The 14,299-nt window shown below is 40.6% G+C and overlaps 1 protein-coding gene across 5 annotated transcripts in view; it reads left to right on the plus strand.

Moving 5' to 3' along the window:
* The first annotated feature begins 669 nt into the window (after positions 1-669).
* Positions 670-14,299, plus strand: part of RAB28 (RAB28, member RAS oncogene family) — a 132,042-nt gene continuing 118,412 nt past the window's right edge. For all 5 annotated transcript variants that reach the window (XR_014792192.1, XM_084857103.1, XM_084857107.1 and 2 more), the window contains exons 1-2: positions 670-855; positions 10,207-10,303. Coding sequence is in view for 4 of the 5 variants with exons in the window: in XM_084857103.1 (XP_084713229.1) it covers positions 775-855; positions 10,207-10,303 (178 nt within the window). In the remaining variant the exon portion in view is untranslated. The remainder of the gene's footprint in view (positions 856-10,206; positions 10,304-14,299) is intronic.

The raw sequence follows: 14,299 nt of genomic DNA on the forward strand, positions 1-14,299 counted from the left end.
GTCTAAACAAGCAACGGATTGCATCCTTATAGTATTTACTTTTTCTTTGATGTATATTTATTTACATTAAACTATTTTTAATTCACACTAGTACGCACAGAAATAGGAAACAGTCCTGTTTAAATGAAAATATGACCCAATTCCGATCTTGCGCTTAGGTTCCAACTCTGGCGCTCCCCACCGGGCCAATCAACCGGCGACCAAAGCGTCATTTTCATAATATACAAGTGCTTTGGAAACCCGCCCAGACGAAGCAACGCGCATGCCCAGCTTTTTCAGCTCCCCCACTCCTTCCCTGCTAGAGGCAGACAGTTCTGATGCCCCGCCCATTATGTCAGGTAAAAGAGGCGGGCCTTCGTTCCCTCCTGTCACCTTTCACCCTTTTGTGGGCCTTAGTTACCACGCTAGGCTTAGCCACTGCGACTGTTCGTTCCAGGACTGAACGATTCGTTTAGAGTGAGGGGGAATCGTTCCACATAGTAACCTCACGCGGCGGCGATTCTTGCTACTCGCCTGTCCACGGCGCCTTTTGACTCTCCACGGTTCTCTTTGCCTCTCCGCTTTTTCCCCGACGTGGCTCTCTAAGCCCGTCGAGAGCTTTCATCGCCTCCTGTCTACGCTCCCCCCCTCTTTTTCTGTCTGATGGTCTAGTCCAGCGCTGGTCTTGGCGAACGGCGCCGAGGGGAGGAAGATGGCGGCGGCGGTCTGGGTTCCGTGGTCTTCCCGTTGACTGAAGGTGCGCGGGGCTCCTCCTTTCCGCCGGCTAGCGGTGCTATGTCGGACTCGGAGGAGGAAGAGGAGTGCTCTGACCGGCAGCTGAAGTTCGTGGTGTTGGGCGACGGCGCCTCCGGCAAGGTCAGTCCGCCCGCCCAGGGAGCGAGTGCTCCCGCTCAGTGTCGCGCTCCTCTGCCGGCGAATCGATGCGACCTGCAGGCTGTTCGACGTCTCACCCGTGGGAATAGCTGGTGTGGCAAAGAGCCTGAATCAGGAGGTCCTCAGTTCGAGTTTCGCCACTGCCAGGACCTGACTAGGTAGCCTTGGGCAAGACACGCGCTCCGCCTCCGCCTCGCCACCCCTCGCGCCCCCAGTGTGGGTGAATAGGGTGAGCGACCTACCTCGCAGGCTAGTTGTACAGCTTACAACAGGATGATGCATGTGCACAGTTCGAACAGTTTAAAAGCGCTTATGCATCCTACGTGCGAAGAGGGGCCCTTGTTGAATTGTGTTTCGTGTCACCCCAGTCTCGCCCAAACGATCACTGCCTGAGCCTGGCCCCTCCAGGGCAAGGATAAACTTGTAGCAGGGATTTACATGGTAGGTAGGGACTCCTGTGATGGAAAGCTCCTCCACCCGAAACTTTACATAGCAAATTGCGGCTGGGAAAAGGCTTCTTAGACCCCTTTTCCTTGATTATGAGTTTATGTGGAAGATCCCCCCCCCCTCACTTCTGTGAATCTCCACTTGTATCCTGTTGTAGCAAGCCTAGAGCTCCTCAGCTATGGCTTGTGAGGACTAGGTCTTATTTATAAGGGTGATTGGGCATAGACTCCACTGAACGCAAAGGGATTTATTTTTAAAACACTGGAACATTTGAAATACAGGATGGGCTGCACGCACGGCAGGAATTTACAGTTTACAAAAGTCTTCTAGGGGAATCATAGAATAGTAGGGAAGATAGGTATCTTTACAAAGGTACAGAAACCTTTTGTATGTGTGCGTGGATTGTGGTAGGGAGCATAGGGTAATGGTAAAAGATTTTTTCCCTGAATGGAGGAGCGTTAATGAGCCCTACCTGTAATCTGAAGTGGCATAGTTTAGACACACCTAAGTGAGCACGAGGCCTATTACGTATGTTGTATTCATTTACTCTGCAATAGTAAAAAAAAAATTAAGTGAAAGGGAAGGTAAATTGCTGCTACTGCTACTAATCCTGCCAGTAAAAAATAGATATCCACATCCTCAGTGAATGGTGAGATGTTCCAGGGGCAGCACTGAAGTTTTCATTTCTCTTTGGATAAGACAACAGTGGAAAACTTACAAATATACCAGTGGAGCATAGTGGAAGCAAACAGGCACCCATACAGCAGGCAGGAAATTCACTAATCCAATCACAGATGCTCAGAGAACAACTTGTGCTACTTCCCTTTGTGCCACATGTGATGGGATATGTTTCCAAACCCCTTTAAATGTGTGACTTTACTTTATAGGTGGATCATAAAAGAAAAACAGAAGCTGGAATATTCATATTACTATTTGACAGATTTATAATGGGTTCCTGAAGGAGATTGTTGATATTTACTATAGCCTTACTATAAACCACATTTAGGGCACAATCCTATCGGGCTAGGTGGCTGCCTCTGAACCCGGAGATGGCCGCCTATCCAATGCAGGGTAGGAGCAGCACGGAGGGGATCTTCTCCTCTGTGCTTCAGCCGCCTTATATTTGCAGCTAGACAGCCCATTTCTCCTATCTAGCCACGGCAAGTCAGAGCGGGGGCGGAGGCCGGATGATGCATAGGAAGCGTTGGAAAGGCACTTCTGCACGCCCCCAGGAACACCCCGTTTTCGCTGCTCCGTGCTGCTGCTACGAGTGCGGGGCTGATCCGCGCTGCCTATGAGGCAACGCGGCAGGGGGTGGAGGTGGGTTCTTAGGGAACTGACCTATCCTATGGCTGTCTATCTGCTGACTAGTGGCCATAGGATTGCGCCCTTAATGTATAATGTTATGATACATTAAAGTGAGAAAATTACTTCACAGTTATTATTTTTTTCATCCTGATCACATCCCTACGCACCCCTGTAAATGCGCCCGCAAAAGTTACTAGCCTGCAAAATATTTTAGTAGCCTTCTCGGGTTGGCAGGAAAAGGGCAGAGGACTTTATCACTCCTGCAGCAAGTTGTCACTTTTTTATGCTAGGTACTGAGGAGGGAACTTCCCTCCTCTGTCAATCTGCTTTGTTTCTATGCTGGGCACACTTTTTTGTCTGCATGGAATTATTTATTTTTGTAATTAAAACATGTGTATATTTCCCTCTATCCAATAGAGAACCATGAACATCAAACAGCATTAAAATATACAAAGCATAACATTAATGATAAAATGTGGCAGCATCTAAACATAGAGCAGGCTAAGGCATTTATTTTTGCTTTTGGGGGGCTAAACCCTCACAAAGTGACATATAAACAAGAGCAAGGAAAGATACAAAGATATAATAGCCACCATTAACAAGCATACGATCTATTTTGAGAAGCTGCTCTGTAACACACACATGGTAATTATTTTATAGACTGCATTGAAGAGGAAGGTCTTCAAAGCTCACCTAAATGCTTATACCGATGGAACTCTTCTTTTTCAATTGAAAAGGAATTTCACAGTTTTGGGACCACCATGGAGAAGGCCTTATTTCTTGGGCATGCCAACCCAACTGATCTTAGTACTAGGCACTCAGGAAGGACTCCTAAAGCAAACCTAGCATATGGGCAGGATTATATGGGTGAAGGTGGTCATTCAAATAACCTGATCCCAAGCTGTTTAGGACTTTAAAGGTAAAGACTAGCACCTTGAATTAAAATGCCTGGGAAATAGAAATGTCTTAACCTGGTGCTGGAAACAATGTAAGGTAGGTGCCAAGCCACCCCTTCACAGAAGGGGTTCTATAACTGGAGCACCACCACTGAAAAAGGCTTCTTCGTTGTTGCATAGCATACTTCCTATAAGAAAGGCAGTTGGAGAAGAGGTTTCAGCAGAAGATCTCAGAACCAGGGCTTTGCACGTGTGCCCTGTTTCTCTTCGGTCCCTTTGAATCAGCCCCGCTTTGACTTGAACCAATTCTGACCCCCTCCGCTTCGATTCGGATCTGGATCTGAAGCAAGATTTGGATATCCGGATCACTCAGTTTGGGCATTTTCCCATTGACTTGAATGGGAAAACACAAATGGCCATAACTTTTTCAGTTTTCAGGACAAATAGATGAAACCTGGAGGCCTCTATGCCCCCATGGAGGCGATCCCATTTGCCAAATGTCAGACAGTTTGGCCCAGTACATTTTGTGCCAGCTGAAATTTGATTTTTTTCCACCAAAACCTCTCAAAGCAAAGAACTATACCTCTCAGCCCCATGCTGCCTCCTCCTGCTGCTGCTTGCTCGGCTGTCATGACTGCTAGCCGCCTCCTGCTTGTGAGGGGCTAGCTACTAGTGGGCCATGCGCTATGCTGCTGGTCGACTGTCCTTGAGAGCCGACTGAGGAGGAGGAGGTGTGTGGCACCCCCCCCCCACCGCTAGCCATCTCCTGTTCATGAGGAGGAGACAGCTAGCTAGTGGCAGGGGTGTGTGCCGTGCTGCTGGTTGGCTGTCCTTGACAGCTGACCAGGTAGGAGGAGGAGGTGTGGTGCCCGCCACTAACCATCTCCTGCTCAGGAGGAGGAGATGGCTAGCAGTAGGAGCATGTGCTGCGCCTCTTCGTCCTCCTTCCTGGGTGATTCACAGCACCTTTTGTATATAAGTCTATGTGCACACATAGACTTAATGCAAAACTTGATGTGAATCTCCCATATACTCAAGATTCATGCCACTCTTTGTATATAAGTCTGTGTGCACGTAGACTTCCGATTGCCATGTCTTATAAAAATGTGGTGGAGGGACTGATGAGCAGGGCAGGGGCTGGGTGGGCAGGTGTCTGGAGAATCCGGAGGGGGGTGGGTTCTCACATCCCTAAGTACCACCACCAGAACGATCTCTGTTCTCTGAAACGCAGCTGGTTTTCTCCAGCTATTCAGTCCTCTCCGCCCCCTGGTCACTGATTTGAGATTGCTGGGTTACATTCAGCCCTGATTTGGCAACTAGAGTTTCCATTTGCCAAAGCTCCCTCCCTCTCCCTTCCTTGTTAATCCCTCACTGAACGTTCTCAAGCTGATACTTTTGGTGCTAGGCTATCTGGGCTGCTTAGAACGAATAATCAAGTCAGACAAGGCGCTTCTTATACAAGCTGCTTTGCTTCGGGGGGCCTCGTTGCTCTACTGCTCCACCTCATATCACATGGAGGTACCTCCAAAGCAACCTGCTTTGACTTGGTTTTCAGGCTTTGGTCGAAAGCAGTGTACAGCCCTACTCAAAGAACGGGCAGGTCTTGAATTTGACCTGGAAGCAAATAGACAGCCAGTGCAGTTTTTTTTTTTGTTTGTTTAATGGTATAATATGAACAAGCCTGGCTGTATGAGTTAAAATTCTAGTAGCCATATTCTACACTAGTTGAAGCTTCTGAGTCATTTTAACAGGCAGCCCTGCATATAATGCTTTATAGTAATCCAGTTGTGAGGTTAGCAGAGCATGAATCACTGGGGCCAGACTAGCTCTGTCCAGGAACAGCTGCAACTGATGAACTAGCCAAAGCTGATAAAGGACACATGGTCTCATTGAAGCCAGCTGGGCCTCTAGTAACAAAGCTGTTTCTAGGAGAACCCTTAAACTGTTAATCAGCTCTTTCAGGGGTGTCTGTGTGCAGTTCTGTCCAAAAGAAGTTGAACACTGATGTACTGAACTGGGAAACCTATCTACCCACAGTGCCTCCATTTTGTCAAGATTCACCTTCAGTTTATTGTTCCTTATCTAGCCTATTACTGACCTTGCACAGGCTCACCTGTTTAAGATGAGCTGAGTATCATTTCATCAGCATACCGATGATACTTTCACTCCAAAACCTTGGTTAACTTCCTCTGGTGGTTTAATACCGATGTTGAAAAGCAGAGGCAGTAGGATGGAATTGTGTGGGACCCTGTAGCGTAGAATCAGTGCAACCTTTTGGAGCAGACTGTGCAGGCAGGAATGGGGCCATCATATCACCGTGTCCCTATACCTATAGCACAAGGTCTAGCAAGATGCCATGATAGATGGTATCAAATACCACTGAATCAATAAGGTCACACTCCCCTATCTCTCCCACCAGAGGTCATCCATCAGGGTAACCAAGGCTGTTTCAATTCCAAAACCAGTCCTGAACTTGGATTGTACTGGGTCCAGATAATCCATTTCATCCAAAATCACCTGGAGCTGGACTGACAGTAACTTCTCTTATATCTTTCCCCAAAACAAATTATTTGCAACTGAGTGATATTTATTGTAATCTTCTGGATCCAAATATAGTTTCTTAAGTAGTGGTCACATCACTATCTCCTTTAGGGCAATGGAGACCATTGCCTCTGGCAAAGAAGCATTAATAATCTGGGTTCACCACTCAATCACCTCTATCTTGCTGTAATTAGCTATGTTGGGCAAGGATCAAGAACACAGGTGGTTATTCCTCCCTCCCCCTTCATTGACATCCTCAAGCTGCATCAGCTGAAACTTATTCCATATAACCAGACCAAATGGTGCTCTTCCTAGGAATTGCTTCCACCAATGGTGTCAAGGTCAGAGCAAATATGAGTGACTTTATCCTCACAGTGCCTTACAAACATAGTAGTCCTCTAATATGTCCCTTCATGGATCAAGTTGTATAAAACCTTTAACTTCCCTTCCAGTTCTGATTTGAAGGGCAAGTACAAACCATAGTTGGATCATTTGCTGTAATAGCAAACAATTATTTGCCTGAAACAGGAAATTAGGTAATTGGAAAAGGAAGCATATGGGACTGAGGCTCAGACCCAATGGTGAAACCATGGTTTGGCAATTACATTTGAATCAGTTCATTCAATGAAAAATATGCATGTACCCACCTGTGGATCTAGAACCTTGCGATAACCCCACCACCATTATTAACATAAAGTAATGAAGGGACAACATATATGAGCCTTGTGTATGGGAGATAATTTGGTCAAATATTGTCAAATAGTGGTAAAGTTTCTAACTTTTGAAATATGTTGGTAGAACAGCAACAGAGAAATCTGTGGTAATTAAAAAAGAATTAACTGTTATGAAATAACAGTTTTAATTATAGTTATCACTATTTGCAGTAAATATAAATGTATTTATGTAAATATAAATGTGTGGCAACAGTTTTGACAAGTGTGAAGGTCTTTGGCTTTCTGTCACTTACACAAGGAATTCTTGTGCAGGTGCCATAATTAATTGCTGAATGGGGAATGGTGGGTGTTGTAAGGATTTTTTTTTTTGTCTAAACCTGCATAGGATTGTGCCCTTAATTAATTGATACTTGTGTGTGGATCCTGCTTGATTTTTTTCTGTGGGTCAGTGGCCCTTGGTAGAAAAACGGTTTACCACCCCTAAACTAGATGAAGACCAAGAGGAGAGGACTAAAGCAAAGTATTGACTGGAGGTCAAGTTGGAAGAGTATAAATAAATGACAGAAGAGTGTCTAGCAAATGATTAATCACTCCATTTCATAAGCACTTATAGAATGAACAGGCTGTAGGATTGAAAGAGACATGCCTGTGATCCACGTGGAAGTGATTTTAAAACAGTTGAATGTTACTCTTTTTCCTTCTCATCTCCTTCTGAATCTTAGATATTCCATTTGTATGAAGGAAATCATGGATGGTGAGGACTATATTGAGGAGGCTAACCTCATTAAAGTCTCCGTGTTTGATAACCATGATATAGACCCAATAATCCATCTGTTCCTAATGTGAACAGGTTACAGGGGTACTTTGTTCTGGATGCTTGTTTCCACCTAAAAAGCAGTGTTTCTTATCCATCCTGGCCTAGTACAGTTTAGTACAGGACATTGGAGTGAGCCATCTTGTCCCTTGAGGCTAAGAAAGGATAAAATATTTTGTATGTATGTATTATTTGTTTATGCATAATTGTTCAGACATAATTTGTAATACTTAAAATCCAATGAAATAACAATGACAGATGTAGGTGAATCAGATGTAAGGGGCTATGTTTGGAATTTTTCAGCATTTTTTATTTGGCTATGGTGTGTATTGCTTTCAAGATACCCAGTACTTAACTGTGTTGAGGACCATAGATGTCAATCACAAAATGGCTATTGTGGTCCTACAGATTTGAGAGTCCTTCCACAAAGAAAGAAGATCCAACACAAATTTTAGAATTAGTTTTCTGGATTTTTGATCAACTCTGAAATGAAAAAAGCCTTTTGCTGAATGAAAGATGCTGAACTGCTAATGCCATTGTATTTATAAGGAATAAGTAATTGTTCTTTAGTTAGCAGTCTTGTTTTTCCAGGGTTGTTGATATAGGATGTACTATGTAGTATTACATTCGTTAATAGCAAAATAAAAAGGGACGGGGCTCCTGATTTTTTGCTATACACTCTTGCATTAAGGAGAGGAGGTAATGAAAGTTGTTTTGAGAAAACTTTCCTGTGCTGTTGAAAACTTCTTGCTCTTATTGGCAGCTGTTAGACCAATGTGTGTTTTCATTAATGCCCTTCGAAACCTTTTAGGGAATATTGAATGTCACATAGTAATAAAGTTAATATTTACAATGTTCTTAAACCTAAGATGGAGGGATAAAGTATATAATTTTTCTGAATTTTCTGAATTTATATTTACTTTTAAATATATGCTATTATTAAAAGGAAGGGATTTTTTTAAAGGTAGGAATCAGTTTGGAGGGTGAGAGCAGTTTTGTTGATTTCCTCAGTGCATTTCTTCCATGCTACCATCTTCATTTTTGTAGTTGTCTTTGATGATATAATTATTTATAGGTTTTCTATAAACCTCTTCAGTATTATAATTTTGGAATATTGAAATATTCTCATACTTGGAATACATTTTTCCAGTGAAAATTTCAAAAGACATTTGGTCTGAATAGCCTTTTTATTGAAAAGATTTATGAGAAGCCATTGTAAAATAGGTTGTTATTGTAAATTCTAGCAATCTGTAGGCTGTAGTCTAATGTCCATTTTTCCTTCTTCCAAGGAACACCTTAGTTTAAGTTAGCAACAATAGAATTATAATTAGGATTAGAATCTTAATTATATTTTTAAGGAAATGGATTTAATTGAACTTAGCTGGTTTTGTTTCCTGTAATGTGAAACAAATACTTTGACATTTTAAAGTAATGTGTTTGGAATTGGCAACTAAGATATTAGGAAAAATATTTCTTTTATTCTAGGCACATCTTCTAAATGCTTGTATTCATAACTTGAATATTGCTGAAGCCTCATGTAAATTCTAGCAGTCTGTAGGTTGCAGTCTAAAATCCATTTTTCCTTCTTCCAGGGAATGCCTTAGTTTAAGTTAGCAACAAGGAAGTATATATTTGCAGGAAAAAACTGCTCCTTATAAAGAGAGAAACAAAGTGGTACAGTGGATAGAATTTTGAACTTGCTTCTGATAGTTCTGTGTTTATATCCCAGGTCTTCAATGGGGTTACTTTGTGGTGAGGGATGTTGGAAAATTTTGTTCTTCATTTTTAAGTGAACTAACCTAATTTATGAGAATGAGATTCATCAGGGGACGTAAAATCTCACCAAAGGAATAACAATTTGCACTTCCCAGACGAATAATTTATGCTCCTGTCAAATTGCTATCTCTCTGCTTCAGTTCTCTCCCTGGGCTTGTGCTAGCCCAGCGAGATATTTTAAAATGGTAAAATTTGAATTGTACACCTCCCAACCATGTAATAAACTGCTTTTGTGCCCCCTCAGTTTCTAATGTTACCTTGTTCAGGGAGGTTGCTGTTGCTCAACAAATGCAAATACGAAGCCCTCTTAGGCATATAAACTATTAGTGTGGCCCTCTCAAACCTGGCCCTGTTATTGTGGAAAACAAACAACATTCTAAAATGTATTGCTTATTACAATGCTAAATAATCAAGTCAGGTTCTGGAATGGGCCATAGTGCAGTGGTAGAGTAGATGCAGGTCTAAGGTTTACTCTCTAGCATCTCCAGGTAAAATCCTGGTGGATCACTGCCAGCCACTTTAGACAGTACTAAGCTAGATGGACCCATGATCTATCTAAGTGTAAGGTAGCTTACTATCATGTTTCTATGATATGAAGATACATTCTTGTACTGTCTGCTGGAGCACTGTGGGTGTTTTGTACAAATATATACAATTACATTTTATTTAATTTTATTTATTCTAAAATATTTAACCTGGCAGTAAACCGCAAAGTTCTCTTTTACTTTAAAATCAGGTTTGCTTTAGAAATGGCTTTACTATTGTTTTAGAAAAAAACATTAGAAATCACTTACTTAAAAACTAGTTTTTATTTTATGTATATTTTGTTGTCTCTCTCTTAAGATATCAAGTGAATTTGATGTGATTCTGTTTTTAGACCTCCTTAGCCACACGTTTTGCTCAAGAAGCTTTTGGGAAGCAGTACAAACAAACCATAGGACTTGACTTCTTTTTGAAAAGAATAACACTCCCAGGTAAGAGCAGATTAACATGCATAATACAAAAAAGTGGGAGTAACAGTAAAGTGTTGAGAAAAGGGCTATATTCTTAAGTATGTAAGAAGATTTAATATGGCACTTTAAGGATATGAACAAACTTTGATTATTAATGCAGGATATTCACTACTAAGAAATTGTATGTTTACAGTTACATCATTTTGTGTTGTGTATGAAACATTCTATTCTCAAGAATGTGTTTGTCCTAGGTTCCTAGTACATCTTGGATTTGATATAGGTAACACTATGTACAAAATAGAAAAATAATAAAAATTAATGTAGTAAGAGCAAAAAAGTTTTTTTCTAAAAAGAATAGTATTTTTTTAAAAAGTATTACCCACTTTTACTTCAGTTGAGAGGATTCATATATAATACATACATAATGTAGCTATGGAATTGCTAGAGTGTGATATGTGAATGCTGTCTTATGCAAGGCAGCATGAAATTGCTGGCATTTAATAGACCACTAAAATTCAGGGTCCCCAGGCACTCATAAAAATACAGTTTGAGCATTCAAGATGTTTCACTTCATGATGCAAAGAAACTATTTAGATGCCAGTTGTAACACACTGAATGGAAAATGTAAAGAAGTAATTAAAATAGAATGGCAGGATCTTAAAGTTTGTGTCTAAACAATTGGGGGTCTAAAATGACTTATTCATTCATTTTATCGTAATTCAATTTGCTAGCATAAAAATATTCGATTAAATGCATTTTCCCCTGGTGTGCTTAACAAACCAAAGCTGGAGAGAACATTTTCTCTATGAGACTACAAGATGTTGCTGCAAGATTGAACTTCTATTATTTCTGGGGTGTTTCGGGCAAAGACAAATGAAGCATGGTTTAATTGAACAGTGAGTAGGGATTGGCTTGTTTGTTAAATAAATATCAGATGCTCTCTTCTGAACATTATGTTAAATTATAACTTCAGTGATTTGATCTCCAAAATAATTTAGCTTCTGAACAGCCAATATCAAATTCATAGCTGCCAGCCTTTCACAGGCCTGAAGAGTAGTTTAGCTACCCAAGTGCCAACTTCAATTTCGGCCACTTCTCAGGACTTTTCCAACTCTGCCAATACTATTCAGACTGCATAGATCCGTTGATGTGGTATTAAATTTCAAGTTTGAATGCTTATTTCTCTGTGAATGGTAAGAATAATCCTATGTTGCCCAACTTAGTCCTTAAGAAGTATAGGTCTCTCTAATATTTATAGTAGCACTAGTGAGTGGAATGTGTGTCCAGTGCACGTGAGAATGTGTGTGTTGGAAATGTGTATTTCTGCTCATTTTCCCTCCAGTAACAGCTGTTAAGCATGTACAATGTATTTCTTCATTACTGAATACTGAAATGAGGTGGAATGTTTGGAAAAATATTTATCTTTTGCTCCATTCCCAATTATGTCCTACAATTATTTTTGTCACAAATTCTAACAAAGGTATTACACAGTTTCCCCGTAACATCTGCATGTATCTTATATCTATATTTTTAAGTGGACTTCAATTATTTATCCATTGGTGTGTGTGTAGAATAGTTATTCCCCCAAAGGTTTTAACAAATGATAGGATAGGATAGCTTTTCAAGTATAGATACATCATTTTTCTTGGAGGGTGGGAGACTTTTAGTTGTTAAAATGTAAAGTTTTAAAATGTTTCACAGAGTTGAATACAAATCTAATTTGAATATCTACATTGGTTATTCTTAAAAGTGAAATAACTGCAAATGTCAAAAGCAATTATTCAACTGTTTAATTTTACAAGAAGGGCAGATAATAAACTGTAGCTTCTCAAGAATTGCTGGATATTTGGGGCAAATGTTTACATATTTTGAAGATGACCTTTCAATTTCAATTATTATTTTAAACACAAAAGCTGGTCTTACATTCTTTTTCATTAACCACTGCTAGTTTATGAAGACTGAATATTGATTTCAGTTCATGTATGGTAGCCATATGTTTGGCGGTCTGAAATCTGACATTTTCATAGTACAAGAGTCAGCGTTTGACAATGGATTCACAAAGGCTGTAGTCCTAAGTACATTTATGCATAGGTGAGTTTGGTTGAAATTAACTGGACTTAATCTGAGAAGTTGCTCCAATCCAGATAGGTTGTTCCATGTCCTTTTGTTCAAATCTAGATTGGGTGTGGAATCCAGTGGTGCTGTTCTACTTGCAGATCAGCTTTTGATCCAGTGGATGCTTCTGCTAATGGAAGAACAGGAGAGCCAATTTTCTCCTGATACCCGATTCCCTCTGCAGTCCTTGAAAATCTGTTCCAGAGGATTGGGGGACCCTCCAGAACAGCATTGAAGGTAGCAACAGGCTGCAGGGGGAATGGAAAATCAGCAAAAATTGGCTCCCTTACTGAAGATGTTTGTTGGATCTAAAGCCATTCTGCATATGGAATGGCAGCACTGGATTCTACCCAGAATCTGCATGTGCAAAAGGAGAGTAGGGAACACCTACATCCTGCACTTGGGCCTATCTGCATGGTGCTCTTGCAGTACTGACACTGCTGAGCACATGGGCTGTTTTGTTAGCTTTAACAAATGATATGAATTTTCTGGAAAATTTTGAATTGGAAAATTTACCACAAAAAATCCTATGCAAATTAGGGTCATTTGCATCGGAAAATTTTCAGTTTGCATGAGCAAATCACTAGAGTGTGATCTAATTTAGCATGTTTACTAAATACAAGTAAAATAAACAGCAAAGTTAAAAAAGTACCCCATGTTATTTTTTTTAAAAAATTAACTAAATGCAATTTAAATGTTATATCATGTAGATATTTTTATTGGAATGCTTGTGAAAATTTAAAGACAATACCATATACTTCCCTTATTGTTTAAATATAAGAAAGAAACAAAGGTACTGAAAACTGTTGACACACTAATTCAGCCTTTTCCAACCTGATGCCCTCCACATGTGTTGGACTACAGTTACCAGCATCCCTCAGCATGGAGGCACCAGGTTGGGGAAGGCCGCACCAATTAATTTTAGCAACCCAAAGAACTGTGCATGGTATACAGAGAAGCACTCACCTATTTTAACAGAGTTCAACGCTCTTCCACTACGGTTATTTGGGCACCTTCAGTTTTTCTGTCAGTAATTCTTAGTTCCATTTCACATTGAGACATATATGTATTTCAATGACATATATGTATTCTCTCACATACTTGCTAGGGATAATCATCTGAAAAACATTAATTACAACTTTCAAACTGCCAAATTTGCCTAATATTGTATTCGCAATTGGCATCCATTTGTTGTTACTAATGAATGTATGGAACGGTAAATAGTCCATGGAAAAATAAAGCACTGAAAAATTTTCTGCCCCACATCACTTGCTTTGAGCATCATTTGTTTGGGTTTGATGGAGGGCTGATTCCAGGCATTTCTTCTCCCTCCCATTGGGTGATCAGTGCTGTCAAAGTTGACAAAGTCAGCAGACTATTTTGCAGAGAGGATCCTTCTCAGACTCAGTCCATAGAAGGATCTCGGAATTTCAGTTATTGTAGTTGGAATTGAGGCACGTGGTATCAAACGTTGAATAGCTTAACTGTGAAAAACATGTTTTTAAAATGTTAAACTAATCTGATTCTCTTTGCCTAAGGTAATTATTTTCCAAATAGTGGCCCAGTTCATTATATTTCATGATCCAGTGTGCTGTATAGTCTGGATGCAAGCACTGTGCAGAATTCTATGCTTAAAATAGTGTATCTGTTAGTCAGAGGTTTTGCAGATAGAGCTCCTTAAGAGTCATAGTCAAAATACTTTCAGGAAGGTTGTGGGTACAACCCAGTAAACAGGGTTTCACTGTGAAAAGGAGTTTAAAAGGCCTCAGTAAAAGAGGTGGACAGACATGTTTTTAGTTCCATCTTGACTGTGTAGAACTTTAAGTAAGGTTAACCAGTGCCCCAAGTACACTTTTAGAAGGTTGCTGTTCAGTACTGCTAGTGGCATTAATTCAGACCAAA

Source organism: Heloderma suspectum, chromosome 5, assembly GCF_057233095.1.
Source record: "Heloderma suspectum isolate Gila_16-S chromosome 5, 16-S_ref, whole genome shotgun sequence".
Classification (NCBI taxonomy): Eukaryota; Metazoa; Chordata; class Lepidosauria; order Squamata; family Helodermatidae; genus Heloderma; species Heloderma suspectum.